Source organism: Sturnus vulgaris, chromosome 16 (assembly GCF_052056855.1).
Source record: "Sturnus vulgaris isolate bStuVul1 chromosome 16, bStuVul1.hap1, whole genome shotgun sequence".
Classification (NCBI taxonomy): Eukaryota; Metazoa; Chordata; class Aves; order Passeriformes; family Sturnidae; genus Sturnus; species Sturnus vulgaris.
Window position 1 is genome coordinate 3928063 of NC_142258.1, and position 20092 is coordinate 3948154.

At 39.7% G+C, this 20092-nt stretch overlaps 1 protein-coding gene across 1 annotated transcript in view; it reads right to left on the reverse strand.

The window, feature by feature from the left end:
• Positions 1-20092, reverse strand: part of SDK1 (sidekick cell adhesion molecule 1) — a 389602-nt gene that overhangs the window by 255375 nt on the left and 114135 nt on the right. The window contains exon 4 of the mRNA XM_014870500.2: positions 16130-16277. Within this exon, the coding sequence (XP_014725986.2) occupies positions 16130-16277 (148 nt within the window). The remainder of the gene's footprint in view (positions 1-16129; positions 16278-20092) is intronic.

Here is a 20092-nt window from a genome sequence, read left to right on the forward strand (position 1 = left end):
AGGAAAAAAATCCTTAGATCATAGAATGTGGCATTATCATAGCAGAAAGGAAAACAGTTTCCTACTTGTTGAATGCTACAAAAGAGGCCAGAGAATGCAAACCAGAAACAGATGCTTCAGAAAGGTTTTCAAGCCAAACCATTCAGACAAGATTTTCAAACAGTCGCTTCCTCATTTCTGCTTCAGTAAAGCCATAGTAGAAACCATGAATCCAGTAAAGCAGTTTCAGGAGTCACATTGTGTGATTGGTCACAGCAAAGCTCCCTAAGCAGCCAAAAATGAACGTGGGTGTTGTTTACTGTCCTGGCACCCATCAGGTGGATGGAAGGGAGACCCGGGGGGAGGGAATTTACCTGGGACAGCCCAAAATAAAACCTGACAGTGACAGCAGCAGTGCTCTGTGCCCAACAGCAGCTGTTCAAGCGAGTGCCAACATCAGGCAGGAGAGTCAGGAAAGGAGGAGAGAAAAATTACCCCAGTCTTTCCATTATTTCCAGAGTCTATCTTATTAGCTGAATCTGCATACTCACAACCAGAGCTCAGGCAGAAACAAATCAGTAAATGACACTCTCAGGAATTAAACTCGGATGAATTTACCATTTTTTGCTGCTGCAGTGCCAACAGAGCCATTCAGCTCCTCTGCCCAGGAGTGATGGCCCCTAATGAGATTCCCATTCCAGTCATTCTTTTTGTTTCTTTAAGGACTGGGATTCTAGCAGTCACATAAGCCTTTGGATTTTACCAGGCTCTGAAAGATTTGTTAAAAACCAACATTTTCAGCTAAGAACCCATCAGCTGGGTCCTTTAACACACTTAGAATCAATTAGCAGGTAAGGCTTCTATTTATTCCACACTATTGTGTAGGTTCTCGTTATCCATCTAACTAACTCCATAGTGGTTTTTTCTAAATACAGAACCCTGATGGCTAAATAAGTATCTCACAATAGGTCCATACCTGATTTAGTTCAAATTTGCTACAATTTAAAGCTTTCGCAGTGCCCAACCCCTTTCAATGGAGTCAGCTGTTAGTTAAGCCCGAAATTTCTCCATCAGAGGCACCGGCTGGCAATTTGCAGAGAGGAAACTTCTTTCCAGGCAATTGAGGGGCACATCAGGGAGGGCTGCGAGAGCTTGAGATTCTCAGGCCGTTTCTGTGGAGCAGCTGAAGCAGAGCAAAGTAGGTCAAGCATCATCCATCCCCCCCAAGGTTGGGCAGGGAGCTCCCCAGGTGAGAGCCTGAAGGCGAGATCAAAGCCACACCTCAGCCTGGCACACGGGAGGATCCCTCTAGGATGTGATTCCTCACGAAAAACTCCTGTCGAGGTTCCACAGGAGCTCAGAGCCTGCACAAATGGAACAGCAGCACTTCCTTCTTGTTGTACTTTACAGCTCCTCCAAACGCGCTGCTATTCCCTCCGAAGGCGGTAATTGAAAGTTATAAGTCATAAAAACTGATTTATTCTTGCTGAAGGACTATTTAAAATGATCTGAACTAACTGAAATTTAAAGTTTAAGAACGACATCAATAGTTCTATCCTCAACATTTATTTAAAAGAGGTTTGGAACGGAGCAATATGATATAATTTAGAAACGAATTCAACAGTTGTTTTCACTCCCTCCGAGAGCAGTTATTGCCTGTCAGATAATTAAGTGACTATGCCAGTGACAGAATACACAAAGCAGCAGGGAGCACAAGAAAATACTGAAGCTTCTTGCAGTCCATGAGCTTCCAGTGAGAACAACCTGTCTAACATATTAGAGAGAGAGAGAATTAAAAGACATGATCAGGAAAACAAGAAATCACCATGGAAACGCTCTATCAGTGTATTTCACTCTGAGTCTGATCAATTCAGATGATTCTCAGCAAATTTTATGACACGTTACAAAACATACTGTAACACTCTATCTCACATAAACATTTATTTAAAATCAATAAGTCAACTAAAAATAATAATATACCTTGAGTAGCTACACTGAATGAACAAAAGATGTTCATGGAGCTTCATTCCTCAGTGAAAATTCGTATCAAGAATCCAGCTACTCTATTCAAGCCAGACTAACGTGTATGTGCAACTCTAGACACCTTTGAAATTTGTTTACTTCAGTTGTGAAACACTTACGAAAAAGAAAAGGGAATAGCAGGTTCTTGTTCATCTCTAGACAGGAACAAAGTGAATAGGAAGTTTTGGATTGTCGAAGTTTGCTCCTGAAACGAATGTCATCGTTCTGAATATCCAGATTCCTCTAAACACACAAGCTGCTTAGCACTGCAAGCACTAAGCCCTGTGGGATGCAGAACTGGCTTCAGCACTGGGATTTTGGACACAGCCAGGGTGGGGCTCCCAGTACAGCCAGTCCCTAAACTGAGCAGAACATCCCTGTGAGCACAGGCTGGGCCAGGCCAGGGGGTGCCCGTGGCCAGGGGATTTATCGGGGCTGGGGAGGAGACAGACACAGGCAGAGCCAGCTCCAGATTTTCCTCACTGTCTCCCACTCCTGGGCAACTTTGAGAGAGGGCATTTCTTCCATTTCTCATGGCATTTTTTTTACTTCTATGTTCTGTAAATAAATTTGTTGATTTGTTTTAATCTATTCCTGAAAATTCTGAGGAAATTTTGTGGGGGAAAAATATCCCTCTTTTAGAAACTTAGGCTAAACCAGCAGAAACTGAAATTCAAACCCCAGCACAAAAGTCATTGTGTGAGCAAAGCTAAGAACACACCAAGTGTTTTTCAAGAGCAGAACAGTTCCCCATAATCCTGCCAGGGGACAGAAGCAGTCACAGAATCCCAAATCCCACCCTGATGTGGCCACCACAGCCACTGGCACTCTCTGCATGTGGCCATGTCCTGCTGTTGAGGTATTTGGGAACAAGGATATTTTTGGAAGGAACAGATGGTTTCTGACAGAAATGAAGGTATTTCCTCAGAGGTGAGCTGCTGTTGTAGCACCTGGGATGAATTCCTCTCCTCTCTCAGGTTTGGGTCCTGGGACTGCTTGCTGCAATGCTCCACACATCAAGAACATTTTTCTGGAAGCTTCCAATTACCATGGAATTCTTCTTGGAGATTCCTTTTTTTTGTGACACTGATTAAAGATAATCACGAGAAGAAAACGATGGCTACTAATTGTTGAAATTGTAAGGGAATATATTGAGATGATTATCGACTTAATGAAGCTGGCACTGAAATACATTTTCCTGATCAGCTTACTCTGTGTACTGTCTCCTAACTGGATAATACTCTGTGATTTACTCAGCCTCAGTAAATAACAGACTGATCTCTCTTGTTTGCAAATGACAGCAAACATAGTTCCAGGAAAAATCATAAAACAAACAAGCACAACATGTAATGCAAGTATCAACCATTTTGGGCTCTGTGAAAACAAGCTTCGTAGAGAAATGCTTGTTTCAACATACTTCAACTTGATGCCAATTTGTAATTACAAATCTCATTCTGAGCCATTTTACTAATTAAAAATAATAAAATCTTATATTAATGTCTTTCTTTCTAGTGCAAATGCACACAGATTGACTAACAAAGATATGTGCACCTCCTGAGTGGGAAAAACTAAAATTATCAGTGAAAGCAGTGCAGCTCTTCCCAAGGTTATTATCCCTGAACAAGTTTTTGAAAGCATTTTCTTATTATTTGCTTTTATTCACTCAGTGCATTCAGAATAACCCTTTTTGCACAGAAGGAGCACAGGGGGAAGACTGGTTGGGTTTGACTTCCTCCCCCAGTCTACCACAACTATTCCAAATTCTGTCTGTGAACATCCACTCTTCTACTACACAAACATATTCCAGCTTCACTTCTCATCTTCCCAATACAATTCCTCCTTTCCAGGCACTGGAAATTTTGCAGCATCCATCTCAAGCCACGTCTGTTCCATTGATGGGTAGAAGATCAGCCTTGCAAGGAAAAGCAGCCTTAGTCCTGCACTGTGAGGGTTCCCAGTGGGAGGACAAAGTGTGAATCCAAAGCATCTCCAAGCGTCTCCCAGAGTTCATCAGGCAGCTGTGATCTTATGATCCAACTAACCAGGATTAGTTGTTCTTTAAACAAACTAAATGTAGCAGATATTACTCTTGTGGGACAAATGATCTGTCAGTAACAAACACGGATGACGTAAAAATTTAATGTTGTTCTACATTTCCATAGTGTATACAGAAGAAATTAACTCTTGAGTTCCACAGATGATCAGTCTGTAGCAATTCTTGGTGTAAATTTAAAATTAATTATGTTCTAAATGCTGTACACATATTAACTAATTGACCTCACAAAATGTGAAATAGATTTGTAGGTATTAGCATATGCCCTGAAGCATGAGATTTCATTACCTTTGCCATTATTTCAGCTTTCAGAAAGATAAGTGTGCACAGTAACACAGAACGATCCAAAGAAAAAAGAGGTTACCTGCACCCAGAGCATTTGATTTGAAAATCTTCCAGGAGCTGAAAAATTCCAGAGCTTGAGTGCAAACACACAAATGAACATTTATGTAAATCCAGCGAAGACATCACTGGTACAACTCAGGGTAAAAAACCCCAAACAAGCCAAAACTCAAAGCTCAGACAATTTCCTTTTGTCATTCGTGATGCAGACCCTGTGCTCGATTTGGAAAGAATAAGATGAGCCATTCACACACCGAAATAGCTCAGGACAATTCTGATGTAAATCAGAGGGCAACCAGATCTTCTGTGACTTTCTGTAATGGTTAAAAGATTAAAGTACAAAGAGCTTCTTAAGTGTGCCTCTATTAAAGGAGTAGGAACTGTTGGAACAGAAAGTGAATGTCAAAGGGAGAGGGTGCCTTCAAAGCTCCCTCAATGAACTCAAAAATGTAAATTTAAAAAACTTATTAAAATACTAGATTTTATATTAGCATTTATAAAGCACAAGCTCAGAGTGCTTTTCTTAATTCTGGTAAATCCCTTTTGCAATTTAATAAAAAAGAGATTCGACATTTGCATCTGAGGAACGACCCAATGGATGATTTTTTTTTTTTATAAGATCTGCATGGGAGTAAAAAATGCAACCCTGTGGAAAGTGCTTTGATGTTATACAAGGGGAGGTTTTATTACTATGTTTTTTCAGAGGTGTAAATGAAGTATTAGGAAATTAAAAAGTCTAAATTATTAAGAAATCACCTGGCAGGTGGCTGGGTAGCTTGGATGTGTTGTTGTGCAGTTTGACTCTTTTACGTGGTGCAGATGCTCTTTACCCTCACAAGTTACAGAAAAACCCAAGTGCACCAGGAGAATGTGTTGTCTTTGCTCTTGGTGCAGAGAAATCCATCTGTGCCACCTCAAACAAACCTATTGAACGAGCAAAAATGTGCTGCATTTGATGAAAATGAGTATTTTACTACAGAAATGATTGAAATTCACACCTACCAGTCACAGGATGTGTTAGAGCAGATTAAGGGAATATCCCATGGGGTGCAGCAGGTTTCAGAGGAACTGACAGCACTCAGACACCCCACAATTCACTGACACAAACCTCCCAGCAAGGAAAAGAGAGCTCTGAAAGCTGTTCCTCAATCAGAAATTTTCCTACTGATGAAATAATTTTGCTTAAATAATTCAAAAATTCAGGCATGATGTCCACATCTTTCATCCATCCAGCATCGCCTTCAAAGCTTCACAAGAAAAAAAACAAAGTGTATTTTACACACTCGATTTTCTACTGTAAGCTTGGCATTTTTTTTTTCCACTCAGGAATTATTTCGTGTATGAAAGTGGCTTCCCAAAGAGACAAGAGGATGACAACTGGAATTGTAGCTTTATGAATCTTGATTAGTGAACCTTTCGGCACCATAAAGTCTTTTATTTAGTGAAATTAGCACTGACAGCTATGGATTAGAAGCTATCAAGCATTCTAATATTAAAGAGACACTTCTCTTTATTTATCTGAAACGAGAAGATTTTGCCAACTCCCTGTTTTTATTAAATTATGAGTGGCATGTTCCTTTATTTCTTGTGTTTGCATATTTGAATCAACATACAATAAAGACCTATTTACAGGATTTCTTCAAGGTATTTTCACTGCTTCTTCTAAAATAAATTAAAAATTCTTTAAAATAAATTAATTTATAATGCTGGTTGAAATAATGCTGTTAAAACCAGAGTTGGGTGTAGTCAGTACCAGATCTAGATCTCAGCTCTCACTCTCTTGCTGTGCACCCTCAGCCATTTCTTACCAGTTATTTACCATCCCCTCATGCAGCAGGGTTTTAACTACATATGAGTGCAGAAAAATCCATCTGTGTGAAAATATAGCTTGAATTTGTTCGTAATTATGCTAAATGTGAGTAAATTATTGCTAAACACTCTGACACAAAGATATGAGGGCAGATATTTTCTTTAGGAAGTGTTTTTTGTGGTAAATACTGCGGGAGTGATTACATGATCTGAGATGAACCCTGCAAAAGCACAGAAAGAAGCAAGAATGAGAATTTTCAGGGCACTTCCACTGAAGTTTGTGATGAGAGACACAACCAAAGATACAAAGACTCACAGGACTTACAGCAGAATTAGAAATTCTTTTATTGGGGGGGTCAGCCAACAAATCAGGGAACTAATTCCCTGTATTAAACAGCTAATTTAACTGAACTTAACCAAGATCCAGTGCTTCAGTAGCTGACAAACAGAGACAGGCAGAGGCTTTGCCAGATTCTGCAGCAGCTTTATGAGATGCTTCATGTTAGTGGAAACTCCTTAGAGATCATGTGGGAGCCTGGAAAAATCAACATTTCTCCCCTTGCACCTCAGCACTAGATGGAACATGTAACAGTGCCCTGTCTCCCCCTATACTGCAAGACAAATAATCTTGAATTTAATTCCAGCATGTTTGTTAGTAAATATGATCTGTTTTGCCCCAAGATGCTTCCTTGCAAGCCAGCTTCCCCCAGTGATGATAAAATCAGAATTAGAAGATAGGAGAAGATGAGGGTTGGTTGTTTGATGGAAGGCCCATGAGTAGAACAGTTTCTCAAGATTTGAGATTTGTCTTAAATAGCTGCCTCACTTCTGAACCAAAATAATGCCAAGCTCCAAAATAATGATTTCCACTCAAAAGCAGTTGGAAGAAAACTTTAAAAAGCTGATACATATTCATATCAATACTATACTCAGTTAGTTGCCCAGTTACTCCTTTTGATACTGAAATACTCCACACAAATCTACAGCAAAACAATATTTTCAAATCCACACTGCTACTCTTTGCTGATTTGATCAATGGGGGTTAAAAATGGTGGTGAAATAGCAGAATGAGGAGAATTTGAGCTCTGGAGCAGAAAGATGAGCTGCAGGATTGGGGAAATGGTTACTCTGGGGCAAAAGGTATGGAGGAAATCAGACTTTGGAAAGCAGAAACTCTGGGATAAGACTATCAAGGGACAATGCTGCACCTGAAAAGTGGGAGCCTCCACCTATTTTTAGGCCCTCAAGGCAGGGCATTTTCCCATTCTTTTTTGTCACAGCCCTAGTTAAAACACTAGTAAAGACACTGCATGGAAACATCCAATATTGACTGCATATGATGGAAATTACTGACATTTCCTTCTCCCCCATCATAATATTTCTGCCAAGTTGTGAAAAATATGAATAAAGACATAAATGCATTAAAATGAAATGTATGTAGAATTTTTAAAGTGTATTATGAGGTTGTTGCAGCAATATCTGTTGGGTAAACAGAAAATGCAGCTGTCTAACAACAGCCATTGAAATGTGTAAGTATCCCAATAAACTCTGCTTCTTGTGGCTGCTGAGGCCAGTTTCAGTTCCCATGGAAACAGATGATGGATTGCCAAAAATGAGATTTGATGTTTTAAAATAATCAGTGATTTGAACTAGTGATTACTATGAAAGTATTGCAGTCCTCTTGCAGCAGGGAGGTTTTATGCAGGGAGCAGGGAAGGAGCACATGGCAGCTGGCAGGCAGCAGCAGAGTTCTTCAAATTCTTGCAAATGGTCGTGGTCGCTGAATGACAACAGCAAATGCAGTTTCTTAAAAAATCATTGAGTAAAATCTAGCAAAACCCCATTTTATAAAGCGAATAGGCTTTGAGGTTTTAGAAGAAAATAAAAAAATGTTGTTGTACAGCCCTTAGTTGCCATGCTTTCAAGTGCTTTTCCTAAATAAGGTCTCCTTTAGACCTCAATTCTGAGAATTCAAGGAGCCAGGCATATACAAGCTTGAAATTGCTGGATATTTGTTCTCCTGTGTTATTTCTCAATGACACATCAGGTCCTGATTCTTCAAATAAGCCACAACAAACAGAAATAAACGCCAGCAATGTTCAGTTTTCCAGAGCAGGGGAGCTCTGGGAGGGACACAGGTCTGGGATGGATGAGTGGCAGTACAGGGGGTTTGCTGGGAGTTTGGGTTGAGAAGCTCAGCAAGAATTTTTGGGGAAGAAACTAAAGAAAAGTGAGGGCCACACTCCCGGGACATTGACACTCCTGAGAGGTGAGGGAAGAGATTTCCTCCAGCACTTCCACTCCTTATCCTTTCCCTTTGCCCTGCTATGATGAAAAGCAGGTTGACCTATAACACTCTTTCCCCACTCGAGGGCCAGGAATTTAGAGAGGAAAGCAAAGAGGGAATTTAGAGAGAAAAGCAAAGAGAGTGAAGCTGAGCAAGCAAATGATGGCTGTGCTCACCCAATAAACATTTACCTTGTCTATGTCTAGAATTGGTCCTTTCGTGTAAAACATGTATTATGCAATACATAAAAATAGCCACAGGTGTGTATTATGGAATAAAAGGTAGCACTAACAAGCAGCAGATAAATCGATTTCACACAAATTTTGGCAGAATTCGACTGTTTTCTCACTTCTATTACAAGATGCCCTCGCAAAGTTTCAGCAGAGCCAAAAATGCCTCGTCTCACACGGATCAGACTGCCCCATGGAACAGCAGACAGCACGTTTGCAATGGATTTAAATTCATTTGGAAGCTGTTTGGTGAAGGCCAAGCACAAAGCAGCTCCACTCTGGGCACCCGGGATAAGGCACAGGCTGCCAGTCCTGCCTCTCCCTGCAGCACTAATTAATGTAGAACTGCTTCGCATTTGCTCCCATGTAGCAAATTCTTTAAATTCAAGTTGAATACTGTTAACAAAGTAGACTTGATGCAAATCAACCACAAAAGCCACAATACATCCCCAGAGTGCCAGGTTCTGTGGTTTTGGGGTTTGCTTTTTTTTTTTTTTCCTTCCTGAATCATACAGCAGTTTTCACTATAAAAGTAAATCTGCCAAAATGAAAGGCTTTTAAAGTGTTCCACATAAACCTGTATCTTAAAGCTACGAACTTAAATGTGTTAGCACCTTTTCACATCACATAAAAATCCACTGGAATCATGGGGCAAGACAGAATTTGTCCTTTCCTGCATAGAAAGAAAATTAACAGTCCTTTGTAGTACAGAGCCAGAAGTACTGACAGATACATTTTACTTCAGTCAGTTTTGATTAATAAAAGTTTACTGGTAAACATAAGACATTACCTTTCGCTATATTTGATAAATCACAGGCGTTTTGCATCTATTTCCATAAAGGCAGAGATATGTGAGGGGCCACGGGAGATAAATTGTTCCCAGGGATTTGTGAACAATTGCCACTTTTTAAGCATAAAGCAATAGTTTTCTTTTGCATATTTACTCTTAAGAATGACTGTGACACTTTTAAATAGTCTTATCTTGGCTGCATATTAAAATATTTCCATTTGTAGGCACAGTAGTTCAAAGATTGACAGAAAAATGGTTTTCTGCAAAAGCACATTAGTTATTAAAGGATTATATTCGTGATTTGTCCCTAATAGCATGTGTAGTTCTGATTAGAAAATGCAGCAGATGCAAAAAGTGAGCCTCAAAATACGATGACAATGAGTCTTCATATTTACCCACCTCTAGACTGAGGATGATTTTTTAAAAATAGTATATAATTCACTTTCAAAGAGTTATGCTATTAACACTTCTTTCACAGTCCATATTTTCTTTCTCAAAGTACATTTGTCCCCAGAAATCAACAAACTCATAAATCAGTTTCACTGCAAGCTGTGATAAGTAAATCATACTTAGAGCAAAAAAGGTTTCCTTCTAGTGACACTTCCATTGCCTTTGTTTTACAAATTCCAAATCTATGATTAATAAGGGTAGTGGCACATAAAATGATTTTGTTCTTTATATGTGATCATCATAGGAAAAACAATATCCAGCAGTCAGATTTTCCTCCTAGACAGTGATCTTTGAAGTTTTATTGAAATTTACGGCTGCTGAAGATTGTCCTGGAAGATACTGTGAGCAGCTGAGGCCCATTAAAACACAATATTAGTTCCAAGCATCCTCTTTTTTTCTAGCAAAGATATGGATTTTCCAGCGCTACTGTGATGGCAGCAACTTCCCCTGGCTTATGAAAAAAACATACATTACAAAACCCTCTGTGGTTTGTGGTCCAAATTTGTAATGAAACATATTGGTCAAATCCCAAAATGTGCCTCTCATCTCATCAGCCCGAGTGCCTCTCCTGGGAAGAATCCCTTTCCAAATGAGCCTTGCTAAAAGGCATTTTTTTTTGGCAGCAATGTTTTCTCGCTGTTGTCCCTCTCCCACCTCCGAGGGCTGTGCTGCTGCCACCCACTCTGCTCTCAGCATCCCCAGGTCCCCAGGTGCCACCCCAGCCTTCCTCCCCCTCCACCGAACCGAACAACAACAACCCGGGAAGCTGAGAGGTCTGAATCCATTAATTTCTGACACGTGTGTTTAAAACCCGTGGCAAACAAACGATGTGCAGAGAGGAAAGCAGTGAGGTTGGATCCAGACAAGTCAAACAGCTTTGGGAAATAATCCTGGGATTTGCTGCCCCTGGGGTGCTGCTGTTCCCCTCTGCTGAGCACGGTGACACCCACGGCAGCCCTGACAGACAGTGATGCTCACACAGCCCCTGACAGTGCCAGCACTCCTCAAACTGAGCACTCCAAGAGATGATGGGAGATTTCCCCACAGTCCCTCATATCCATACAGGCCTTGGGGATAACACTGAAACGACTGGAACACGATTCCTCCAAACTGAAGTTACTCAGTGCAGAAGTTTGGTTAAATAAATGAATTACTGGGTGGTAGTTTAAGGTAATAATTTAACTCTACCAAATATTCTCCTTTTTCAGGTACTGACCTTAATGTGGAGCCTGTGAAAGATACATGCAGATAAACACAATATTAAAGGACTTTTCCACATGTTATTGCTAAGAAGTGTCACTCCATGATGTCAGCAGAGAGGAGATCTGCATATTTTTATTTTTTAAATTATTGCTCAGCTAATACATTGTAGAGTTGACAGTCTCTGAATTTATTGTTCAGTAATGATAATCATCACAATCTTAATGAAAGTATTATCCAGTGTATGTGAAAAGTAATTATGTGCAACTGGCTTAAGTTGTATGACAGGCTGGTATTTGCAGAGAGATGCTCAGTGCCACTAGAACTGCTCATAGAAAAATGAAGTAGTGTTTGGTTTAAAGTGAAAAATATATACATGGCACATTAAGTCAGCTGCTATCATCAAAGGAAAACCTAATCTAATGCTATTATCAGCCCCAAATTTGATGTATTATTCCTAGACACTTTAATTTTTCTCATCTTTTAAAGCCTACTTAGCTACAGCTACTTTTTCTTTTCCAAGGCTGCCATTAATATATTTACAATTTTACTTTAACAAAGGTCTAATAAGTTTACATCATCTTTGTCTATTTGTGAAGTATTGTGAGTGTTCAAAACCACAGGAAGTCATGAGGGAGTTGCTTGTGCTTAATGTATTTTAATTTCCACAGTCTGCCAGCAACTTCAGTCTCTAAGAGTTAATAAAGACCAAATGCATCCGAAAATGAATTGATCTGAGTGCAAAGCACAGATATTAACCCACGTGTACCTGAAGGCAATGCAATTCTGCATCCCTGCCTAGGGGGATGAAGTGCTTTTTTTGAAGTCTTTTGGTTCCTCAGGAGTTAATTGACTAAATGTCCATCCTGCTGAAAGGGATGCCAGAAAGTGCCTTTATACACCAAAAATGAACTTTCCTGTTTTGTATGAGACATAATTTCATTGTCAAAAAACATGACTTAATATTCATCTAACTGCAGCTTACTTGGGGAAGAGCAATTTCACTGTAAGGAAGTTAATGAAGACAGTAGTAACATCTGCATAGAACTTTTCTTCTTAAAGAAAGTGAATTAAGTGAATTGATGGCTGGAATGAACGTTTTCTCTGAAAAGTGCTTCACTTAGAGAAACGTAAAAAATCCTCTAAGAGTACTAAGAATTTAATTCCTCAATGCCACAAGTGAAAGGCAATTGTAGACCTTGATGGTGATACTGTCCTTTGTGCCTCTCCAAGGTATTGTTTGTGCTCGTGTAAAGAAACTTAAATGTGCTTTGCTTTTAAGCCTGATGAAGTACAGGCAGGCAAGGCAAGCAGAATACTTGATATCCCAGAGTAGCAATTTCTTTTGATGCAGTCACCTTTAGAGAGCTGCTGGTTTTGGTAAGATGTGCAGGGAAACAGGCAAAATCATCCCATCAGTCAAGACCCTGTGTAACAGTGCAGCTGTAACTCCACATTTCTCTGCTGGTGTATTTGGAAATGAATCTGTCTGGGTGTAATGTGAAGTATCTTCTAGAACTTCTTGGGGAATGTAGAATAATAACAAACACCTCAAACCCTAATTCTTCTCCTTGCTCATTTTCTCTCATTCTTGAACTTTTGGTCTCCTCTCCAATTCTGCACTTCATACTTTTCCAGCACGTACAGAGTTTCTTTCTGTTCTAGAAACACCTCTTGAAAACACCAGGCTGAGGCTTTGGTGACAGAGAAAGCATGAAAGCTGAAATGAATGTACACCCACACTGCACTCAGCGAGGAGGGGGTGACAGTGACTTTTAGGACTTAAATTTTTAAACACCCACCATCATGTCCCACTGACTCTGCTGCAGAGTTGTTAGTTTCCTTAAGTCAGAAACTATAACAACAACCCCAGGAGTACGTGCAGGCCATTTGCTTCACATTTATGTATTATACAGGGATTTGTTGACTTTACATGCCCACACATTTAAGAGCAACTTGATATCCTACTCTTGTTTTTATCTAGAGACTTTAACAAAATATTACCAACACCATTAGGACAGGCACTAATATATGGTTATTTGCTGCAAAATTCCACTATGAGTAACACCAGCAGCTAAATTAAATAAAGTGTGCAGTTTAAAAAAAAATTGCCTGTGTCCCAAAGGAAACTTTCTCCCAGAAAATGTCACAGAAAATGCACGCTCTCAGAGTAGGATCTAAAAAAAGGTGAAACCAGAGCTATTCACTGAATCTTTCCTCCCCCCCACCCTGAACAACTGACAAGGGCACATCGTGATAGGACAAGAGGGGACAGTTTTAAACTTTAAAAGAGGGTGCATATGGGGAAGAAATTTTCCCTGCTGAGGGTGGTGAGGCCCTGGCACAGGTTGCCCAGAGATGCTGAATAGCTGGCATAAGTGTCCTAAATACTGGTACACAGGGACAGAGAAATACATCAGCATTTACCATCTTAAACCTCCTAGGGAAGACTTACTGCAGAGCCAATTAAATGACATTCCTTGAAACAGCTCAAGAAATACCTTATTTTTTATTCTCAGAACTCGTGTTACTTTTGATCCTTTATACCTCTCACCTAAGGACAACTCTGATTCCACATCAGTGAGATGAATCCATGCACACAAACATGAGGATCATTTTTATGGCATAAAAATGGTGCAGTGTTAAGCACATGTGAATTTTACATGAGTAAGACTTAATTCGACCAACTATTTGAACAAATTTCACAATAACCATCACAGTTCTCCCCATTTTTAGTGCTGTTTATGTCCTCACTCCTCTTGCACCATAGCAATGTCACTCCTAGAAATCATTATTACAGCTGACACATGAAATTATGGCTGATTGATTCTGCCAAATCATTGTAAGCTTGTTTAAGAGCATTAAAAAAGCTTTATATTGATTTAGCAATATAAGGTACTTTTAATCAGATTAAAGAGCATCGTACAAGGTGTTTGTATCAATTTCCCTGATCAGTTTAGCAGGAGATCCAGTGAGATTGATGCATCAGCCTAACTGGATCACTGGCTAAACTGATCAGGGAAATTGATACCTCCTGGTGCACAGAAAACGTGTGAAATGCACAACTCGCTCCACAGGTAATGAAACAGCTCCCACAAGATGTTTCTCCATTTCTCACAGGTTTACATGCCTCCTCTCCAGGTGTCAGCTTTCCTGGATTTATAGGGCTGCCATATTTACATCCCAAATCTCATGGACAGCAAGATGTGAGAGGATGCTCTCTGGTTTTTCCAGTATTTTGAGACCTACTGCACACAGGGTGCTCTGATGATTGGTGTGTGCACCATAAATCTGTCACTTGCTGACTGTATCAGACTCACTGTGCACCATCTATCAAACTTCTGAGGAGGCTCACACTTCCAGCATGGGCATTTCAGCTGCAGAAGTACTCAGAGATTCCTACACAGGCCAGAAAAATGTCCTCAAATCTTCCTTTTAGACAGAATTTCTGACCAGGGAAATGGAATTTATATGGAAATCCCGAGGTGTATTTCACCCCTGCTGCAGCCAGTGTTGCAGTTCTCCCGTTTGTAAGCACCATCACAGTTACAGGTGATTTTACCCCAGCAATCCTAATGGGGTAAGGGCAAGAGGAAAGCACAGCAGGTGAAAATCAGGATCTTTATATTAACAAATACATGACATACACAGCTCTACTTACAATTTTCCCAAACTGTAAGAGAACTCAGGCAAATATCATTTTCAGGCACTGCAGGCTTGCCTTGGTCACTCTGTTCCCTGTATGGGTTCCCCAGAAACTCCCAGATACCAGGATAACAATGCCTTGTCACTATCTGCAAATTCCTGATTTGTGTATTCTCAGCATCAACAACACAAAATTTGTAATGTGGCAGAAGTGGGAGAAGTAGATCCTTAATGGTTAATAACTCAGGATTTGTCACTTAGCTCTCTTCAAGAGATTGCCCAGGAACCCATTGTTTCATCTTCCAGCTGCTTCCCATCAAATTACTATTAAATTATTCATAAATTATTACATTGTTTCTTCACATCCTTGCAATACTAATTTTAACAGTTTCAAAGCTACTCTAATACCAGCTTTCAGGTTTCAAAAAGGCACATAGCAGTAAAATATACCGTACAGATGAGCAAAAGTCAAATTTAAAAGACGTTTTCCCTTTCTAATATGAACCCTAAAGCCTCAGCACTCCTGGAACACAGCAATATTCCATTACCATCATTTGTTAGCACATCTATCCCTTCGAATATACGAAAATGGAATGCACAGTTAAAAACCAACTAGCAACATTCCTGGAATTTCAACAGCTTTCTAAGAAATGAGACAAGATTTAATCCATGTTTTATAATGTTACAGCCAAGCCCTTCAATCTTGGAATGAAACTGTGCAGATAAAAACATGGGGTGGCCTCATAACTCTTTCAGAACAGGATAAATGAGCACACCTTGAGATAATAACTAATCAAAGTGCAAGTGCTGTGTCATTAGGGGTGAGCTGCTAATTAGTGAAAAATAAATAAAACTGTCATTGTTGGCTAAAAAATAATGAAAAGAATAAACAATAACTGGAATTTTATCGTGAGGAAAATAGTACTAAGCATAACTCTGCAACCAATCCCACAAATTCATGTATTAAAAGAAAAAAATCTCAGCATTCACTAAGTGCACTCAAGTAAACATAATTGAGAGATGAACATTCCTTTTTCCAAAATGCATCATGGAAATGAATAGCGTGAAGGAAGCTCAGACATTCTGCACATCCAGGCCCTTATGCTGCACCAGGACCATTAAAACCACATGAATTATTTTGTCAAACTGCTTCAGAAGTTCAGAGACAGTCTTAAAATAGCAATTTATCTCAAACTTAGTATGAACACGACTACTTTATTCTCTTTAAACCTTAATTAGTGTACTTAAAATGTAAGCTGTGTTATCAAATATAATTAATCATATTTTAGGGTGGGTGTATTTTGAGCTTTAAATTGACTCACATTCTGCTGCTTGGTATAATCTTGTGGCCGTCTCTGAACCACGTCACTTGGGGCCTCGGATGGCTGAGGATGTGTGGGAAGTTCAGAACAGCAGCTTGTCCTTCAGTCACTGTTTTCCTCTGGTCTGTGTCCATGAAATCTCCCATGTCTGCGAAAAAAAAAAAAAAAAGGATAAAAATGAGGAGTTTTGCCTTTCTTCCCATTTCTTTTCAGGGGACAGAGAAATCACCGTGTTTCCCAACAATCACTGGCACTGATAATTCCTCCTGGGACACTGGATCATGGGACAGTTTGGATTTTGGTTTACAGAGGCAGATGAAACCCCAGTGCTGCTGGTGCACACAGGCAGAGCAGCCCTGAGTGGTCCCTGTGTTCTTGGGCTATAACTGAGGGGTTTCACTGAAAATGACATTTTAATGGAAGTTTGTTTGCTTTGGTTTTTTGTTTGGTTGGGTTTTTTTTTCAGATAAATCCTTAACAATAAAAAAGAAACCCCTGCAATTCAAATGGATGCTCATTGTATGTACAAATGTGTCCATTTCTTGGTCATCTTTTTGGTTTTTTATCAAGACAAGCAGCTCGGCCAACAGAGAGTCAGAGCTAGGCAAGGATCCCAAAATTATCCTGGAACCCAAGGTCATGCTGGGGGCTATCAGCTCTTCTGGCACAACATTTCAAATTTCTATTTCAAATTTCAAATTCAAATTTCTAAAGTCAATAGAGCATCCCTATTGTTAGAGCAGCTTTTAACAATAATTTTAATGGAAGAAATGATAGCACCCTTGCAGAACTACTGCCTCTGCAGGCTTTATTTCACAGGCAAGTTCAGGTATCTGAGGAGACCTTGGAAAAATTCACTGAGTGTTTTTTTCTTGTTTTTCCATTGCTTTCTTTACTGCATTCTTACACATTAAAATGAACAGGGCTGTAGGCTCTTCTTCACCCTCCAAAGAACTTCTCTGCATTTTAATTTGATTTAAACTAGGTAATTGACACACAAACAAAACAGAGAACTATTCTACCTTCTGTCACTGAATTTCCTTTTTTTTTTTTTTAAGGACAACAGGGTTCTCTACAAGTTCTGTGCTGCAGAGAGGGATGCAAAGGACACAGAAAAAAAATTACTACTATCAGGTCCGTGAACGGCAGGAGATGAGAAGAGACAGAACAAGAGCAGAAATTAAAAACACATGGTATTTTAAAGAAGCTTTAATCATCTTTGTGATTTTCAAGTTATTTATTCAGACATAATCAGCATTGTACTTCCTCTGCTGCTCCAGATTCCTTACAACTGTAATCAGATCAGCTACTTGAAAAGAAATTTCAAACTGCGGAGGTGGATCTAATTAACTTCACTGTCATATGATTATTTTATAGTTTTCACAATCCAGGAGTTTTTAAGTCCATCCTGTAATTAAGATTTACTCAGCAGTTTTTTCACAAATATCTATTCCCATTCAGTTAACTAATATGTTAGCATGTGTTGAGGATATTTTTTTAATTATTTAACAAGTTCCCTGCTACTTCAGACATCTAGGACATGGAAAACATCTCAGATCTTTCTCAGTGCCATTATAATTACATTTTTCAATTTTTCACTAGAGATCTTGAGTTGAAGTGTATTGGGAAACATCCTCTACTCACTGGCAAAAATAGCATTTCTTGTGAACCCTTCTGAGTTAAAAGACTAATATTTAATTCCCCATAAGTTTTGATGAGTGGCTAAGATGTTTTGAGGAACCCCTTGGAATGTTTCTTTCTGATATTTTGAAGAATAACCAAAAAGCAATATATGATAAAATATCAGGAACTTCACTACATCAACACAGCTTAAATCAATTAATTTAAATCAAAACCATTAAAAGACAGACAACAATCACGTGGCATCAGTAGCAACCCTGAGTGAAGGAGAGAGAGGATATTTAAAACCTGTAGAACACTTTAATCTGCAGGAATAAAGTGAAAATCTGACTGGAAATTTCACTACAGAAGCCATTTATGTCACAAAGGCTCAAGACTAAAGGTCTCCCAAGTCACACAAGATCTGGTTTGCTTTGCCTCAGTGTCTTTATCAGTGAAAATAAACGAATAAATGCATTAATACATAGACTGCTTCATTCAGACGGATTTAAGAGAAAACCTTTTAGCCTCATTCAGCAATGCAGATCTACAAATGAAATGGAGGGAAAATTAAAACTGAAGAAAAGTAAACAATTGCACTTCTTACTCTCTCCAGAACAGCCAAGCACATCCAAACCAGTCTGGAGAGATAAAATTCTGCATTGCAAACCTTCCCCTCCCTTCAGAAGGGAATAAAGCTGTCATTTCAGGAGACAGAATTCCTCAGCAGCATCAAGGAAAAGCATTCCTGTGTCTCCTTCTCATCTCGTTCCCACCAGGACTTCCTCGGGAATTGCTCCCTGCACTGTGCCAGCACAACTGCTTGCACAGCTGGACAGGGCTGGACAGGGAGGAGCTGGGAGAGAACTTGAACAGCCCGACAAAAGAACTGTTGCTCTTGGAGATATTTTGGAGAAGTCTCCCAGCTCCCAGCTGCTCAAACACGTTTTCCTGCTGAGCCTAAAGGGGGTGAGCTCCACTGCAGTGCAGGAGTGGGAATGATTAGTGGGATGCAGGAGGAAATGGGCACACCTTGCCCTGGGACTGCTCCCACAGCCTTTGTCCCCTGAAACCACACCTGGACATGCAGCTCCTCCAGGGGCTCGGTGCTGCCCAAGGAGAAGCATCTCACCCTCCCCTTCCCCTGCTCCCCCCACACCTCACTCCATCTTCACACACAGCAGCTTCCAGTAGATCCTCTGTGACCTGACAGAATTCACTAAAACTGCTGAGGAGTGCTTGGAAAAACACTTGCAAGGGTCTGAGCCAGGTCCCAGTGAGCCCGTGGGCAGCAGACAGCAGGGGCACAAGGGCTGGCTGAGGTCAGGGAAGGAAAACCCCATTTTAGCAGCAGTTTATTTTTACTTCAGCTCCCAGCAGCTCTGAAACAATAGGGAGACCAAACATCAAATTACTGATATTACTGACATTACAGATAACAAAATCTACTGTAATGCAGTAAACTGATGAACATGATACCAAAGCTTACATAATATCATTTGCAACTGGTTTTATTTTAAAACACAGGAAATTCCATGTAATTTCCCTCATTGATATAGAGATTAACTTGAATCAGTTCCTTCAAATTGGGTATCCAATAAATAATTCAATTTCTCTATATTCTGCTTATCAAGTGACATTAACTACTACTGAATTTCCAGTTACGGACCCTGATGGGGAGAAATTTGATCCATGTTTGAGACTTCTTAGGCACAGCACACAAATCTCTTTTAAAATTTCTTTTATTCCTTTCTACTTTGGAAAAAGAATTATGCCTAATTTTATTATTATTTCCAAAAAAGTTACTTGAATTGTATTTTCTGTATGTTAAATGAAAAAAAGGAAATCAAGCGTATATGATCATTTACTATGTCACATTCCTTAGCACAAGCACCTGAGAAAATTAACTTTCCAAATGGCAGCTGGATTTCAAAAATTCTGCAGTCCCTACTGAAGTGGGGCAAACACTGGGGGGGTTTGCTTCAGAAAGGTGTTGAGAACAGATTTTTAAAGTTTTATTGTAAAACTGCTGATTTTGTACCACAAGGATTACGATGTGAGACCTTCCTGGTGCTATCCCCACATCCCATTCCATTTTAGATGCTGCTGCTCTTCTCTAGATTTTTTTTTTTTGTTGTTGTTGTTGTTTTGATAGTTTTGACAGTTTTGTGCATGGCATTCCTTAATTCCATAAGGTGTAACAGTTTTCTCATGCTACAGATATCTCCAAACAACCTCATTTTCATGGCCTAGAACAGCTCAAAGACTCAGGGTTGCACTGCTCTGAGCTGCTTCCAGATGATAACTGAAGCATGAAACTTCTTGTGAGGCAGTAATTTAAAA